This window comes from Mandrillus leucophaeus, unplaced genomic scaffold (genome assembly GCF_000951045.1).
Source record: "Mandrillus leucophaeus isolate KB7577 unplaced genomic scaffold, Mleu.le_1.0 Scaffold1212, whole genome shotgun sequence".
NCBI classification, from domain to species: Eukaryota; Metazoa; Chordata; class Mammalia; order Primates; family Cercopithecidae; genus Mandrillus; species Mandrillus leucophaeus.
In genome coordinates, this window is record NW_012100455.1 from 720 (window position 1) to 17,216 (window position 16,497).

The following is a 16,497-nucleotide window of genomic DNA, read 5'->3' on the forward strand; positions in this document are numbered from 1 at the left end:
CCTGGCTAGGAAAAGGGATTCCCTTCCCCCTTGTGCTTCCCAGGTGAGGTGATGCCTCGCCCTGCTTCAGCTCTCGCTGGTTGGGCTGCAACAGCTGACCAGCACCGATTGTCTGGCACTCCCCAGTGAGATGAACCCAGTACCTCAGTTGATAATGCAGAAATCACCTGTCTTCTGTGTCACTCTTGCTGGGAGCTGGAGACTGGAGCTTTTCCTATTCGACCATCTTGCTCTACCCCCCGGTACCAATTTTCTGTATTGGTCCATTCTCATATTGCTATAAGGAAATACCTGAGACTGGGTAAGTTGTGAGGAACAGAGGTTTAATTGGTTCACAGTTCTAAAGGCTGTACAGGAAGCATGGCAACATCTGCTCAGCTTCTAGGGAGGCCTCAGGAAACTTATAATCATGGCAGAGAGCAAAACAAGAGCAGGTGTCCTCACATGACTGGAGCAGGAAGAAGAGCGGGGGAGGTACTAAACAACCAGATCGCATGAGAACTCACTCACTATACATACCGAAAGGGATGGTATTAAGCTATTTATGATAACTCTGCCCCTATGATCCAATCACTTCCCACCAGGCCCCATCTTCAAAACTAGGGATTACAATCGAACAGGAGATTAGGGTGGAGACACAGATCCAAACCATATCAGGCATGCATTACTCTTGTAATTAAACACAATTCAACAAAATATATAAAATGTAAGCAAAACACAACAACAAAACAAAGAATTAAACTTTGTTTCTTTAACACAAGTAGTCACATTGGCTTCTACACAAGTTTATCTCTGCAGGACACACATATTATGATGTATTAGAAGGAAGACAAATGTCATCAAGCCTTAAGGCAGATCCTGATGTATCCTTCCTTAAGGAAAAGTACCTAATAACCTTACACTAGCTAAACTAAGAGATAATATATTAGTGATTCTTCCCAGATAAAGATAGTCTCTAAAGTAGTTCACAAACTCCACCTGGAAAGAAGAGTGGCTATTGCTCAAGCTATTCTTCAATGTGGCATGGAAAAAAAAACTTTGAAGAAGTTACAAGGCTCCACAAACACTGATTCCAACCACCAAGAAACTCCACAGCAGGGATATCCAATCTTTCAGCTTCCCTGGGCCACACATAAAATACAATAACACTAATGACAGCTGATGAGCCAAAAAAAAAAAAATCACAAAATGTTCCATAAAATCTCATAATGTTTTAAGAAAGTTGTGTTGGACAGCATTCAAACCCCGGGCCACAGGTTGGACATGCTTTCTCTATAGCCTACAAACAAGGAAGAAATAAATTAATATTTCTGCTCTGTTTTCTGGCACCAACTCTCAGCTTTACTAACTCACAAATGAGAAGAAACCAGGCGTCTAATTATGCCAGATTACTTGTTCAAAGAAAGGACCATCTGGAATTCTTCTCTTGGATTTCCTCCACTCACGTCCTATGGTAAGATGAAAGCTTTCATTTAATTGTATCTTTTTCATTTTTTGGTTGAAGCACTAGCATCCAGGACACTCATTTACCTGTAGAACAATTATCTAGACTCAATTAGAAGTATCTTACATATTGAAGCAGAGTTAGAGCTAAAATCTCAAGCAACCAACATCCTTAATTTACAGAAATTAAATCGGTAGCCAAAGCCATTTTTTACTGCTATTTTGGTTAACAGGGCCACAATCATTTATCCATTTTCTTGAAATCCATAGAAATTTAAAAACTGAATCTTTTAAGAGCACAATCTGTTCTAAAGTGATGGCAATTTCTCACATGAACTTATGTGAAAATTTTTAAAATCTTTATTTATTGTACATAATACATGTTCCCTGCAAAAATACCTAGGTATATTAGATAATCATATAGATATATGATTATTAAGGGCATACCAAGACTCCAATGATATTGTTATTTGATATCAAGAACATGATTAGGTAACTTTTATAAAAACTGGAAAATTATTTTTCTAAAGCATGTGGCTCAAAGACTGTCAAACTCTATAAGAAAACTAAGCATATTAGGTCAAGCCCGGTGGCTCACACCTGTAATCCCAGCACTTTGGGAGGCCGAAGTGGGCGGATCACGAGGTCAGGAGATTGAGACCATCCTGGCTAACACAGTGAAACCCCAACTCTTCTAAAAATACAAAAAATTAGCCAGGTGTGGTGGCGGGCACCTGTAGTCCCAGCTACTTGGGAGGCTGAGGCAGGAGAATGGCGTGAACCTGGGAGGCGCAGCTTGCAGTGAGTCTCAGGTATTTCCTTATAGCAATATGAGAATGGAAAATACAGAAAATTGGTACTAAGAGTGGGGTACTACTGTGCTGAGATCGTGCCACTGCACTCCAGCCTGGGTGACTGAGCGAGACTCCATCTCAAAAAAGTAAAAAACAAACAAACAAACAAACAAAAAAACTAAGCACATTAAAGGTTATGGATAACGATTATTTCATCTGCATAGAATATTGCTGGAGGTGTGTTTTAAAGTAGTAATGTGGTACTTGTATGACAGTAGTAGTAGTTTGGATCCCTGACCTCTTGCTTATTATATGTATCAGAAATCATTATTTACTGAAAACGTTTGCTCAAAAAAAAAATTCTTAAAACTTTAGAGTATCCAAATTTAAAAATATTATAATAAGTTATCAGTAGACCTTGTGGATTCCATTCTTTGTTTCTGGTCACTACCAGGCAGTCAGATGCAGACACCAATTCCTATTGTCCCCTAAATTCTCCTTGTGCTTTATCCATCTCTTTTTCTCTAATATCCTTTGATTCTTTTAATTTGTTTTCCAAGGATAGGAGGGAAGATAAGTACTATCCTTTTTTTTTTTTTTTTTTTTTTTTGAGATGGAGTCTCCTTCTGTCGTCCAGGCTGGAGTGCAGTGGCACAATCTCGGCTCACTGCAAGCTCTGCCTCTTGGGTTCACACCATTCTCCTGCCTCAGGCTCCCAAGTAGCTGGGACTACAGGTGGCCACCACCACACCTGGCTAATTTTATGTATTTTTAGAAGAGACAGGGTTTCACTGTGTTAGCCAGGATGGTCTCGATCTCCTGACCTCGTGATCCACCCGCCTTGGCCTCCCAAAGTGCTGGGATTACAAACATGAGCCACGGCGCCCAGCCAGTACTATCCTTTTTTTTTTTTTTTTTTTTTAATATCTGAAAAAGCAAGACGAAGCCGTCCAATTTACTCTCACTATGGTTTTAAGACCTTTGAATGGAAAGCACTTTAAATGCATGTGGTAATTCTTATGTCTCCTTCCATATAACACTCATGCTTATGTAACAAAACATGACCTCTCTCAGCCAGTGAGAACTAAGATGTCTAGATGACCAACTGGAGGACCTGGGAACTTGCCTAGCATCCAGTCAAGATCATCCAGTCAGGGTCAGATGATGTCAAACATCATATTTATAGGGATGTTTTACTATCTTTTTTTTTTTTAACTAAGTTTTACTAATGTAGGTTAAAAAAAACTTTTAGGGGTTCCTTGAAAAATATCAGAAAATCACAGATATTTGGAAGGCTCCACTTGAGAGAAGTTAATAAGAAAACATCTCTCTCCATAAATCTGGTTTATCTGTGTGAAACCAGTTTTTAATTCCACAAATATCATGGTATTTGTTTCTATCTTTTTATCTTCATCTGTATTCCTCATTAAAGTATACTTCAAGGGAATGGGATCTCTACAGTAGCCAATATAATTTACTGGCCCTTCTGATTCTGACCCATTTACCATGTGACCAAGAAAAAACAGGGAAAGCAATAGAGCCTTAAAAATTAAAGGGAAATAAAATGAGAGAATTAACTTTTAGGCGCCATCTAAGATGTGTAAAGTCCTTTTCCCACATGTCTCTTTGGCAACCTATATTTGCTAATGGTTCATTGGGAACCATATATGACAGAGACGAAAGATCTGGACAAGTAGATGTATGTGTTAACTTAGGTGTCAGAGAGTGCTGGCTGAAGAAAAAAATGCCCAAATTATAATGGAACAGAATGCAGTATGCTTCTCCCTGTGGGCTATGTACCAGAATCAGCTCCGTGTCGTCTCCTTCCGTGGGAGGAGTAAAATTCAGTCCTCTGGAGCTGAAAACCTTGGCCCAAGAGATGCTTTGAAAGAAGTATAAATGGTTCCAGGTTTCCTACCGTGTTTGGATATCTCTTTGCTTTTATTTTGTCTCCTCTCAACCTGCTAAATATCTTCAGGATTCTAGAAAATACAAGTAAGTAAACTGAGTTAAGATCAATGAAAACATGTAGAAAATGACACCAGAAAAAAAAAAGTCAAAAGCTGCAGAAGCTGATCATTCTTCCAACAACTTAACCATCTCACATTTTCCTTGATTTTTGACCCATGGAGTACTGGACTTGGCTTTAGCTGGAGTTGACTTGCAATTGTAGTATTTTTTGTGTCCTTGTATTAAGTGAGTCATTTTCAAAAAGAGATATTCAGCACTTAACAAAAATGGTCACATGCTGACCAGAATATTCAGCACTTAACAAAAAACAAAAGTAAAGGTAGTAGACTATGCTATACAATGATTAGTATATTGAACTGTAATGGAATCAAGAGATGGAGGAGCAGTCATTTCTTAAGCCCCTGTGCCACCTCAAAGAAACAAGAAATTTAGCCAGCTTTTATTTGAGAAAGGGGACTGATAGAGTATAGAAGCCACCTGTCATTTGCATATTATCATCTATGTTTATACCCATGCATCTATCTATGTATCTATGTATCTATGTATCTATCTATCTAATCTGTCTCCTTTAATCTATCTATCTACCTATCTAATTTTTCTGTGTATATGTCACCTACCCTGGTGTTTTATCTTCTAATCTTCCTTTTCATCCAATATTACATTTGCTTCTATCCACATTTTTTGGAACTAGTAATTGGTAATAACTAGTAATTTATTAAAGTAATATAGACTCCTGTTTCATAATATGAAAACATTAAATTACTTGCTGCTGTGGTGGTACTTAGAAATACAACATGTATTGTCTCATTATCAATCAGTGACTGAAGTGGGAAGAAATGAAATATTTTATTCTTTATCATCTATGAGGCATATACAGTTTTTTGTTTTTTTTTTTTTGAGAGGGAATCTTGCTCTGTGGAGTGCAGGCTGGAGTGCAGTTGTGTAATCTCTGCTCACTGAAACCTCCACCTCCCAGGTTCAAGCAATTCTCCTGCCTCAGCCTCCTGAGTAGCTGGGATTAAAAGTGCACGCCACTACACCAGGCTAATTTTTGTATTTTTAGTAGAGACAGGGTTTCACTGTTTTGGTCAAGCTGGTCTCGAACTCCTGACCTTGTGATCTCCCTGCCTCGGCCTCCCAAAGTGCTGGGATTACAGGCATGAACCACCGCGCCCAGCAGGCATATACATTTAAAAACCCAGCTCAGTTTGGCATTGCAAATAGCTAAAGTTTATAATGTCTTATCTTATATTTTTGAGGAATAGATTAATTGGCAGAACAATTTAATTGGCTGTGTGTCTTCAATGGCTAGCATACGGCTTAACAATAAGTTAACGCCAATAAATGTAGAAGAAGGTATATAAGCTATATTGCTTGAAATCTATTTTGTCAGACTTATTCCCTCCCATTTCTGTAAGCAGTACAACTCCATTTCATAACTCTCTATTTTCCTTAGGGATATGATAAAAAATTTGATGCTGTGTTTTGTATCTAGTTTTATCTTGATAGGCAGCATTGGATGGTAGTAAAGATCAAAGTTTTCAGATTTACCCTGCCTTACTTTAAATCCAATAGGGCCTAGGGTAAGAGGCTGAAAGTCTGTGGGTATTTTTACATCTGTAGAAATAATAGTATTTATATAAAGGTAATTTAAAGGGGTTTTCAATAGGTTATTGTGAAGATTTAATAAGTTAATATTTGTAAGGTAGTATAACACATATTAAGCAGTTATTAAATAATATCTATTCATTTTTTAAGGTATAAAAAATTATTTGGTAGGACTTAAATATTAGGTTTATTAAGCCATTTTACTCTCCATTCCCAGAGAAGAAAACATTGAAAAGAAAAAAAATCTGATCAGACCTCATTCAGCCTAAGGTGGTGCTTCTATATCCTCAACCTTGTGGTCTTTCATTAATGGCACTAGGCCTGGAATAAACTGTACACATGGCTCCTTTCTTTCATAATCACACTAATCCCCAAGATGTGTGGTATGTCCTAATGGAAATCCCAGGGCTGGAAGGCTTGCATACCTGGATCTCCATCCCTTTTTCTTTTGTGTACACTGTGGCTGTTGCAGGCAATATCCTCTTGATCTTCCTGATCATGACTGAGCACAGTCTCCATGAGCCCATGTATCTCTTCCTATCCATGCTGGCCTCAGCAGACTTCCTGCTCTCCACCGCTGCAGCCCCTAAGATGCTGGCTATCCTCTGGTTCCACTCTACGGATATATCCTTTGGTAGCTCTGTGTCTCAGATGTTCTTCATACATTTCATCTTTGTGGCAGAATCTCCTATTCTCCTGGCAATGGCATTTGACCTCTATGTGGCCATCTGTTACCCACTGAGATACACCACCATTTTAACCTCATCAACCATCAGGAAGATTGGCATAGCAACTGTGGTCAGGAGCTTTTTCATCTGCTGTCCGTTCGTCTTCCTGGTATACCAACTTACATATTGTGGGAGAAACATCATTCCTCATTCCTACTGTGAGCACATGGGCATTGCCAGATTGGCATATGGCAGTATCAATGTCAACATCATTTATGGCCTCACTGTGGCCCTACTCTCTACAGGACTGGATATAGTGCTTATCATTATATCCTATGTAATGATCCTTTACGCAGTGTTTCAGATATCTTCCTGGGCTGCCAGGTTCAAGACCCTTAGTACGTGTGGCTCTCACATCTGTGTCACACTTATGTTCTATGCCCCAGCATTCTTTTCATTTCTTGCCCATCGCTTTGGAGGTAAAACCATCCCTCACCACATTCACATTCTAGTGGCCAATCTCTATGTGTTGGTGCCCCCCTATGCTAAACCCCATCATTTATGGGGTGAAGACCAAACAAATTAAAGATCGAGTGATTTTGCTTTTCTCTCCTATTAGTGTATGCTGTTAAAATTTAAAAGTCTTTTTTAGGGAATGGAAATAAATACAATCCATAGAAATCCTCAAACACACTTAAAAGGATGGTGTCTATCAAAATGCCCACTGCATTTTGCTAAGGCACTCAAAGATCAAAGATATTGAAAAAAAATACTTTAAAATAATGAAATTCTCAATTTTTTTCAGACATACTATTTTCAGGAATTTTAACTTAAAAATACATAAAGATAATTGAGAACAGAGAAGTATATTTTAGGGTTTAATCCAGATTGACTTTTCCTACATAGAGCTAAGAAGTGGGGTTTCAGGTCAGTCACCGCGCTTTTTACAGTCAGTCTGAAATTCTGATGAAATGTACAACACTCCCACTGTCCTCTGCAGAGACTTGAACCAATAACATGAAGCCATAATATTATAGTTATTTATGTCAACATCTATTACTTAAGTTAAAATGTTATCCTTAAAATATTTTCCAACTCACTGACATCTCACAAAGTCTATTGTATGGAATAGACACATAATACATATGTTTTCAATGAGTGCATAATAGTGAATTAAAGCAAATAATAACCAATATTAAATTAACACATATGGGAATATAAATTGGTACAGCAATTATGAAGGACAGTATGGAGATTTCTCAAAAATTTAAAGTAGGACTAACACATGATCCAGCAATATCACTCCTAGGTAAAAGAGGAAATTAGTATATCGAAGATATACCAGTACTCCCATGTTTATTATAGCACTATTCACAAATGCCATGATTTGAAATCAACCTACGTATTTGTCAACAGATAAATGGATAAAGAAAAAAATATATATACACACACTCACACAAAATGGAATATTATTCAACCATAAAAAGAATGAAATATTATCAATTACAGTAACACAAATGGTACTGAAAGCAATTATGTTAAGTGAAATAAGCCAAGCACAGAAAGAAAAATATCACATTTTCTGACTCATGTGTGGAAGCTGAAAACGTGGAGCTTATGAAGACAAAGAGTAGACTGGTAGTTACCAGAGGCTGGAAGGAAGAGAAGAAGGAGAAATGAAGCGGAAAAAAAAAAAACTCCCCCTCTCTCTCTCTCTCTTTCTCTGTGTGTGTGTGTGCATATGTGTGTATGTGTGTGTGTGTGTGTGTATATATATATATAAATGTGTATATGTATGTGTATATATATAAATTTGTATATCTATGTATGTATGTATTACCACTGAACTGTACACTTACAAATGGTAAAGATGGGCTGGGCATGGTGGCCCATGCCTGTAATCTCAGCACTTTGGGAGGCCAAGGCAGGTGGATTATGAGGTCAGTAGTTTGAGACCAGCCTGACCAACATGGTGAAACCCTGTTTCTACTAAAAATACAAAAACTTAGCCAGGCGTGGTGGAAGGCGCCTGTAATCCCAGCTACTCGGGAGGCTTGGGCAGGAGAATCGCTTGAACCTGGAGGGCGGAGGTTGCAGTGAGCCAAGATCGTACCACTGTACTCCAGCCTGGATGACAGAGTGAGACTCTGCCTCAAGGAAAAAAAAAGTAAAGATGGTCAATTACATATGTATATTTTACCTTAATAAAAATAAATTTAAAAAATATTCGGTAGACTAGCTAAAAAAATCTAGAGATAGGTATTGATTCATATGTAAAAGTCTTCCAATATTTACAAGTAAAATGAAAAAAAAAAACCCTTGAATTAAGTGTAGAACTCACTGACAGTGTTTCAAAGGATTGACATATGAACTAAAATTTGGACAGTACATGCTGTTCCTACGTACTTGGAACATAGGGAGAAAATCTGGGATGGAAATATTGCTATAGGAGTTAGCACATGAAAGTGATAACTAAATTATTTGGAGTAGATGGAATCACTAGCACATATGAATACTTTTAGAATGAAATGACCCAGGATAGAATTTTGGAGAGCCCCCAAGTTTAAATAAAATCAGTATAAGAGAAGAGGAAGAAACCAAATGGTATACTAGTCTAAATTGTTTCTTAGTGACAAAAGAATAACCTGAATATTAGATTAGCTCCTATATGCTCTCTAAATAAATTTCATCCAACATGCAGCAGTACCGTTGTTTTATGCTTCTTCACAGAGGAAATTCTGGAAAAAGCACATAGGGTTCCTTGCCTTTTCATCTGTATTCCTTATTCTCCTGGAAATTCACTATAAATATTCTCCACCATTAGTATGCTTCCTAAATTTGCCAATGTCTAAACATTATATCAAGTGTCTCTTAGCTACATTCAAGAAAGCCTAGAAACCAGGTGTAAAATGTCAAGGAGAATAGTGTCATATGCATAAGTCTTGCTTAGAATTTATCAGATACTTATGTGATAAATGAAATTTTAATGCATAATCCCATTTTACTAATAATGTAAAGGTAAGACTATTTATAATTTTTTTCATTTCATTCAGACTATATAACATTATCTCCCTCATATACAGTAGGAATATAATGACTGTTTTTTGAAAGAAAAAGAAGGAAGGAAAGAAGGAAGAAAGAGAGAAAAGAGAAAATGGATACAAGTTAACTCAAATGTTCAACAAGCTGCTTCCAGCTTTAAATTTGTAGGACTTAGAAATGTCCATTATAATTTGTCACTATAAGAATGTTACATAATTTACTAAAAGATTAAAAAAAACTTCAATAAAATAAAATGGGAAGAATGAGACTGAAGAAGACTGAGGAGGAAATTGTGTGATAAAAAGTAGTTATGAATACAGATTTTTCTTTTCTGAAAAAAAAGAGAAAAACCTTGCCTCAGTGAAAGTGCCACCAAGATATTTATTTAAATAGAATGGAATTGGCATAGAAAAATGTTTGCATTTAAATGGGCTTTAGAATTTTACAAATAGAAATGGCAGAAAAGGAACGTAGCTTGTAAAAAAAAAAAATGCATATCAATTATTCTGCATTTAGCCTGAGGGAAAAGAGAAGAAGAGAGAAAGGAGATTTCTGCAAGTGTAGAAATAATTACGGGGATATTAGGTGCCAATGAACCCAAGAGGGCTGACTTAAAATTTGCTGGGTCCCCTGTGGTTTTGGCTATCAACTAGGAAATCCCTCATTTCATGCTCATAACTCCTCCTACTTCTCCACACATTCATAAAGGAACATTAAATTGGTGGCTAGCAACTTTTTTATCCAATTTGAGCTCAATAAATTTATCCCGTGTTTCGAATGCCACAGACCTTTCGAATGCCACTTTGAGTTTTACTGGAGGATGAGCACACAAAAATGGTCTCAGACAGAGTTCCAGAAGAAGAATAAGAGTGTCCGTATTAGAGATAAATGAAAAGTGTAAAAAGTCATATGCAAAATGTCCACAGTATATTATATTGGCACATATCCCAGCACCGAATGGAGTAAAATTTATGACATTAGCTGGATGCTGTTACACAGAGTGCAGACAGAAAGTACAGCCATCACAGAACCCTCAGCTTAAGGGAATGCGACTGGAATCACTGGAGAAGAAAAATTGGTGAGTGATGAATGAAAATGTTATGAAAAATGGACAATATTCTTCAGGCATTCGGTAAGAGTAAAACCAGGTCTCAATAATAATTGAGGAGTAAGTCTCATGAATTCCAAGTTCCCCCCCATAATTTAATTGCCAGCTTCTCCAATAACAATCACCCTATCCAACTAACCAGGAACTTACATACACCACCACCTGCAACCCTGCTATCTGTGCCTGTCAGGTAGTCCTCACATGTCAGCTCTTTAATCTTGAGTAAGTCAGACATTGTGATTGCCCTTAAAGGATTCTTATTCCAATTGTGATTATCTTCGGAGAAGAAAAAATTTTCTCTATTAGAAAAAGCCAGTGACTTAGGGATGGGAGTGTCATAAAACTAAGCACTGGGGATCAAATCTATGGAAATCACAGTATTTAATTGACCTACAAATTTACAGTAAATATATGTTAGCTGATACAATCTCCCTGTTGTGAAATGTCCTCTGCTGATTTGGTTCTTTGATTTGAAGTTCAGCAACAGTTGAACATTTGTTGTTGAATATTTGAGTGAACTTGTATCCATTTCCTCTTTCTCTTTCTTCCTTGTTACTTTTCTTCCTTCTTTTTCTTTCAAAAAACAGCTGCTTTTTCTTTCAAAGAAGAGTTGCTTCCTGAATTTCCAGTATATTGGTGACATTAAGTATGTGGTTAGCTCATTCATGAGCTTGCTGAGATAAAGCAACTTTATTGAAATGTCTAGGAAAGAATGAAGTAACTTAACCCTACTTTTCACTGAATCACAAACATTTCTCTAATGTGTAGCTTAAAATGTACTGATCCAAAATATGTAATTTTTAGAAAATAACTATTTTGATCAGAGAACTTTCATATAACGCATAAGAACCCAAGTTTTTCAGAAAATTCAGTCATCAGTGAAATTGAAAAGTGACTAAATTTTCTTCAGTTATTCATAGTGCTTTTCTCAATTTTAGTATCCCCAAGTTTGTCCTGTCTTCCCTGTCTAGTTCTACATTTGACTTCTTCTACGAAATCTGTCCTTTAGCTTTTTTATTTTTACTAATTTCTTATGTCAGAGCTCACAAATTTATATAAGCATCTCACCTATATTTCATTAAGAACTAATGGGCCTTCATTGGGTCATATTATGCTAATTATAACTCTTAACAGTTTAAAACCAGGAAACTGGACTCTATCCTGCCTAAATGATTCATTTGTCCTTATTCATTATCTGTGGTTTATCAGGAGCAAGTCCTCTTGCTGTATGCATTGTTGCTACTCATCTTGTCCCTTAGCAGTTCCTTCTCTCTAGGTATTCTATAAAGTGTACTACAGAATTTTTAAACTCACAACATTTCAAGAATTTCAGCTGTTAAAAATATATAGGAAAAAATATAATTCCCTTTAACTTTAAAGAAATTTAAAAAGCAATCAGGAGATTTGGCCCAGATTTGTCAAAAGTATAAGGATTTCTATACCTTCTAAAGCACTCTCTTTACATTCTTCTGAATATAAAAAGAAATATATTATGTTCTTGGGTGTCAATTATTTCTACCTCTATTCTCTTTCATTGGGAATCTTTTACACCAATGTACTGGTCAGAGTCTGATAATCTGCTGGTCTAAAATGTTCTTAACTTAAAGAAAATTGGAAACAGTTAAATACTAGAGGAATAGCTGAAATGTGAAATATGGAGAACTTTATTACACTCATTAAAATGCAATATCCAATAAAAATAAACTTCTATGTATTTTTTTGTCCACAGGTCTGGAAAGAAATCACAGACAGGCCAGTGGTCCAATCCCCTGTCCAGGTGATTTTGCTGGTTCTAATGTATTTGGATTGTCATGTGCATAACGTCCTATTATGGCACAGTGCCTGTGAATGCCCTACCTGAAAACAGTGATGTTATCTCCATGAATCCATCTTTTCCTTTCAAAACTGTGAATAAGATGGATGATTTTAGAGTTCTACCCAAATCAGACAGACTCAATACAATGACTTTGGATAAAATCAGAAAGCAGAAGAGGAACAGTAACACTGACTGAGAAACTTCTTTTGTTTGCATCAGGAGGCCCAAGGACACTATGTCCATTTCCAACATCACAATCTACATGCCCTCTGTGTTGACACTAATAGGGATCCCAGGCCTAGAATCTGTGCAGTGCTGGATTGGGATTCCATTCTGTGCCATTTATCTCATTGCTATGATTGGAAATTCCCTGCTTCTGATCATCATCAAATCTGAGGGCAGTCTCCATGAGCCCTTGTACATTTTCTTAGGCATGCTAGGAGCTACAGATATTGCACTTGCTAGCAGCATTATGCCCAAGATGCTTGGAATATTCTGGTTTAATATGCCTGAAATCTATTTTGATTCCTGCTTGCTTCAAATGTGGTTCATCCACACATTTCAGTGCATAGAGTCAGGCATCCTGATGGCCATGGCCCTGGATCGTTATGTGGCCATCTGTTATCCACTAAGACATGCCATCATCTTCACCCACCAGCTTGTCATTCAGATAGGAACTGTGGTCGTACTCAGGGCTGCTATTCTTGTAGCCCCATGCCTAGTACTGATAAAGTGCCGGTTTCAATTGTACCACACAACAGTCATCCTCCACTCCTACTGTGAGCATATGGCCATTGTGAAACTAGCTGCAGCAAATGTTCAAGTCAACAAAATCTATGGTTTGTTTGTGGCCTTCACTGTTGCAGGATTTGACCTCACATTCATCACATTGTCCTACATCCAGATATTTATCACAGTGTTTCGTTTGCCCCAGAAGGAGGCTAGGTTTAAAGCATTCAATACCTGCATTGCTCACATCTGTGTCTTCCTCCAGTTCTACCTCCTTGCCTTCTTCTCCTTCTTCACGCATAGGTTTGGGTCTCACATCCCCCCTTATATCCATATTCTCTTTTCTAGCATTTACTTGCTGGTCCCTCCATTTCTCAATCCACTTGTCTATGGTGCAAAGACCACGCAGATTCGCATTCATGTGGTAAAAATGTTCTGTTCATAAAATCCACCTTAATTAATGCCCACATGCTTCCTTCTTTTGCAATAGTAACCATATCAAAACAAAACAACAATAAGTATTATTTGAGATGCTTGGTTTGTGAAATCTGCCAGCATAATAGCTGGTTTTAGATCATCATAGCATATCAATCAATGGGGTTGTAAATTCTACCTGACTAATGAAATTGAGAAGTGTGAAGAGTAAAGTAGTGAATACGTACTGTTTGTTTTTTCTCTTTTATTCTTTAGCCCCTGGTTGAGTTATTCCTCTAAGAATATTTCTCAAGGAGGGTTTATAAATTATGCCTTTGTCACTGAATTTAAATGCACCTAAGTCTCGTTGTTCTGAAACGTCCAGGTACTCAATGAAAACAAGTTGTTGACTTTCATTTTCTCCATTATCCTTGCCTTAAAAAAAGAAAAAAATCAAAGGAAGTACATGTTAATGGTGTTCTTATCAAAGAAAACTTTATGAATATCAAGAGACAATAAAGCCTAAAAATTTAAATGCATTTTCAGAGTCATGCAGGGAATTACAGGCACAAAAATTAGAACCAGTTGTTGCATTTGACACATCAACTTTTGTTGTTGTTGTTGTTGTTGTTTTGCTAACCCCAAAATTTACTTCTTTATTAATTCATTGTTTCATCAAAAACCTACAATATTATAAATACTATACTACAGAATTGTGACATAATAGTAAATTTGGTACAGTGAGTAATTCTCATGAGTTTGTACCTATGTAATTCTGGAAAAGAGAGACTGAAAGGAAAAGAGGTGGGGGATGGGCCGGCAGGGGAAAGAAGGAAGAAATAACAAGTGTACACATGGGATGTGGAATTCAGAGAGAATGAAGCATTGAAATCTAACTAAAGCAGAAGAGTTGCATTTACTGTATTTTGTTTTTTGGTTAGGCAGTTACCTCTGATTCCTGAGGAACGATGAATGAGTGGCCAAGGTAGATAGAAGAGCAGATTTAAACTAGATAATGTAGTTTAAGGTAACTCTAGTTTTTTCAATATGGTATGAGTGCAAGGTAGAACTTGGGGAGACAAGGAAAATACGAATATCAAAAATGGCTATTAATGCTGTGAGAGTTGCTGGACTTTATTCCAAAAGCTATACTGTGCCATTGGAGAGTGTTCATTTGTTTGCTTGTGTTCTACAAGTAAGACACGTGTGTGTGTGTGTGTGTGTGTGTGTGTGTGTCTGCTTGGGCATGTGACAGCATACCACACAGCAAATATAAATAAGTCCAGGGCTATTGTGTTAGCGAAGAGGAGGAATATATTGTTTAAAATTAGTGGCATAAGAATTTATGGCTAGTTAATTGTTCTTGAAAAACCTCAGGTCATAGATCATTTTTCTCAAGGTTATGGAAAATATTCACATATATGCAGATGTCCATACTTTGATTTACCAGATTAAAGCCACTGAAAATATAAGAAATATTAGATTGCTTGTCATACACCTACCTGGTGGATCCTCTGGCTTCAGGGATTAGGACTTAGCAGATATCCATGGCTGCTGAGAATGATTATAGAGGCTATCTTAAGGGATCTTTTGAGACTGTTTCAAGTTTCAATATTTACTAGAACTAATTTTATTGGATTACCAATAGGGATGGTTTTTCTTAAGTAACATAATTTTCTCAAAAATAAAATAGCCTCTGATGTTATTTCTTAATATTTTAGCCAGAATTCGGCAAACTTTTAAATAAATGGCCAAATAATATATAGCTTAGGCTTTATGGAAAAAGAGGCAAATTCAAGAATATCACATAGGCATTAATATAACAAGACAGAAAAATGTATGTCCACAAATAATTTTTATGAAATTCAAACAATATTAACAACAATAAGAACTGCATTGTCTTTAATTAAAGGTCTACTAATTAAAATAATAGAATCCATTTTTTTTTCTACAAAGTGTAGCTGAAAGTTAGAGTTTCCCTATCACCAAATTGATTACAAATGTTCATCTGTGAAAATCATTCTTAACTAGTGGGCTATAGAAAAACAGGAAGCAGGCCAGGTTTGGGATGTTTAACAATTACCACTTTTAGCAGCACCACAGAAAATATGTGGTAATATAGGACCAACAAAGAGAATAATGTGAAACTACAACATATTTGCACCATTTCCAAATTTTAATATCTCATAAAATATGTAGTCCAGAGTTCATATTGTTTAATTACTATAGTCTTCAAATTTCAGGATCAGTCCCAAGCTGAGACTTACTGATAGAAAATAGAAAAAAACAAATGGGTCATTACAAGGAAAAGAGGATAACCAGGACCCTCTACCCTCTTACACACTTCGACAGGGACAATTATTGAGAACATTCTTAAACATAAAATCGCTTGAAAGATAATAATATTTTTTGTAAGGATAATTTTCAAGAAAGATTTCTAGAAATCACAAAATTAACTTCCAGGAGATTACATCAATTTCAACAATGACTAAAATAATGTTTGTCTAAATTTTCAACAACACTAGTTATTACTGACATTTACCTTTGACAGTTTGATAGGTAAAATATGATTCCCTTTATAATTATCATTTAACAAAGAAATATTTGTGCTGCTATTTTCTTTTCCATTTGTATATTATGTGAAGTACTTCATTGTTTCCTTTGTTCATTTTTCTAATTTGTGTCCATTTATTTTCCTCTTGAGTTTAAAATTTGATGAGTAAATATTGAATTATTTCCAAGGGCTTTATTGCTCAGGACTTTACCCGAGGATTTCCAATAGGCTATTGGCATTTTCTCGTAGAAGTGACTTCAGGCATAAAGAAGAAAAGAAAAGGAAAAGTAAAAAGTCTTAATATTGGAGATATTTGACCTATTAGGAGCAGAACACTTGGTGGAAAAAAA

General features: G+C 36.4%; 2 protein-coding genes across 2 annotated transcripts; both read left to right on the plus strand.

Moving 5' to 3' along the window:
• Positions 1 to 6,209: 6,209 nt before the first annotated feature.
• LOC105532988 (olfactory receptor 52Z1-like) lies at positions 6,210 to 7,070 on the plus strand. Its single transcript, XM_011971327.1, has one exon. It carries the CDS (start codon positions 6,210 to 6,212, stop codon positions 7,068 to 7,070), a length of 861 nt encoding a protein of 286 aa, XP_011826717.1.
• A 5,615-nt stretch (positions 7,071 to 12,685) lies between these two features.
• Positions 12,686 to 13,624, plus strand: LOC105532989 (olfactory receptor 52A1). Its single transcript, XM_011971329.1, has one exon. The coding sequence runs from the start codon at positions 12,686 to 12,688 to the stop codon at positions 13,622 to 13,624; it is 939 nt and encodes a 312-aa protein (XP_011826719.1).
• Positions 13,625 to 16,497: the final 2,873 nt, after the last annotated feature.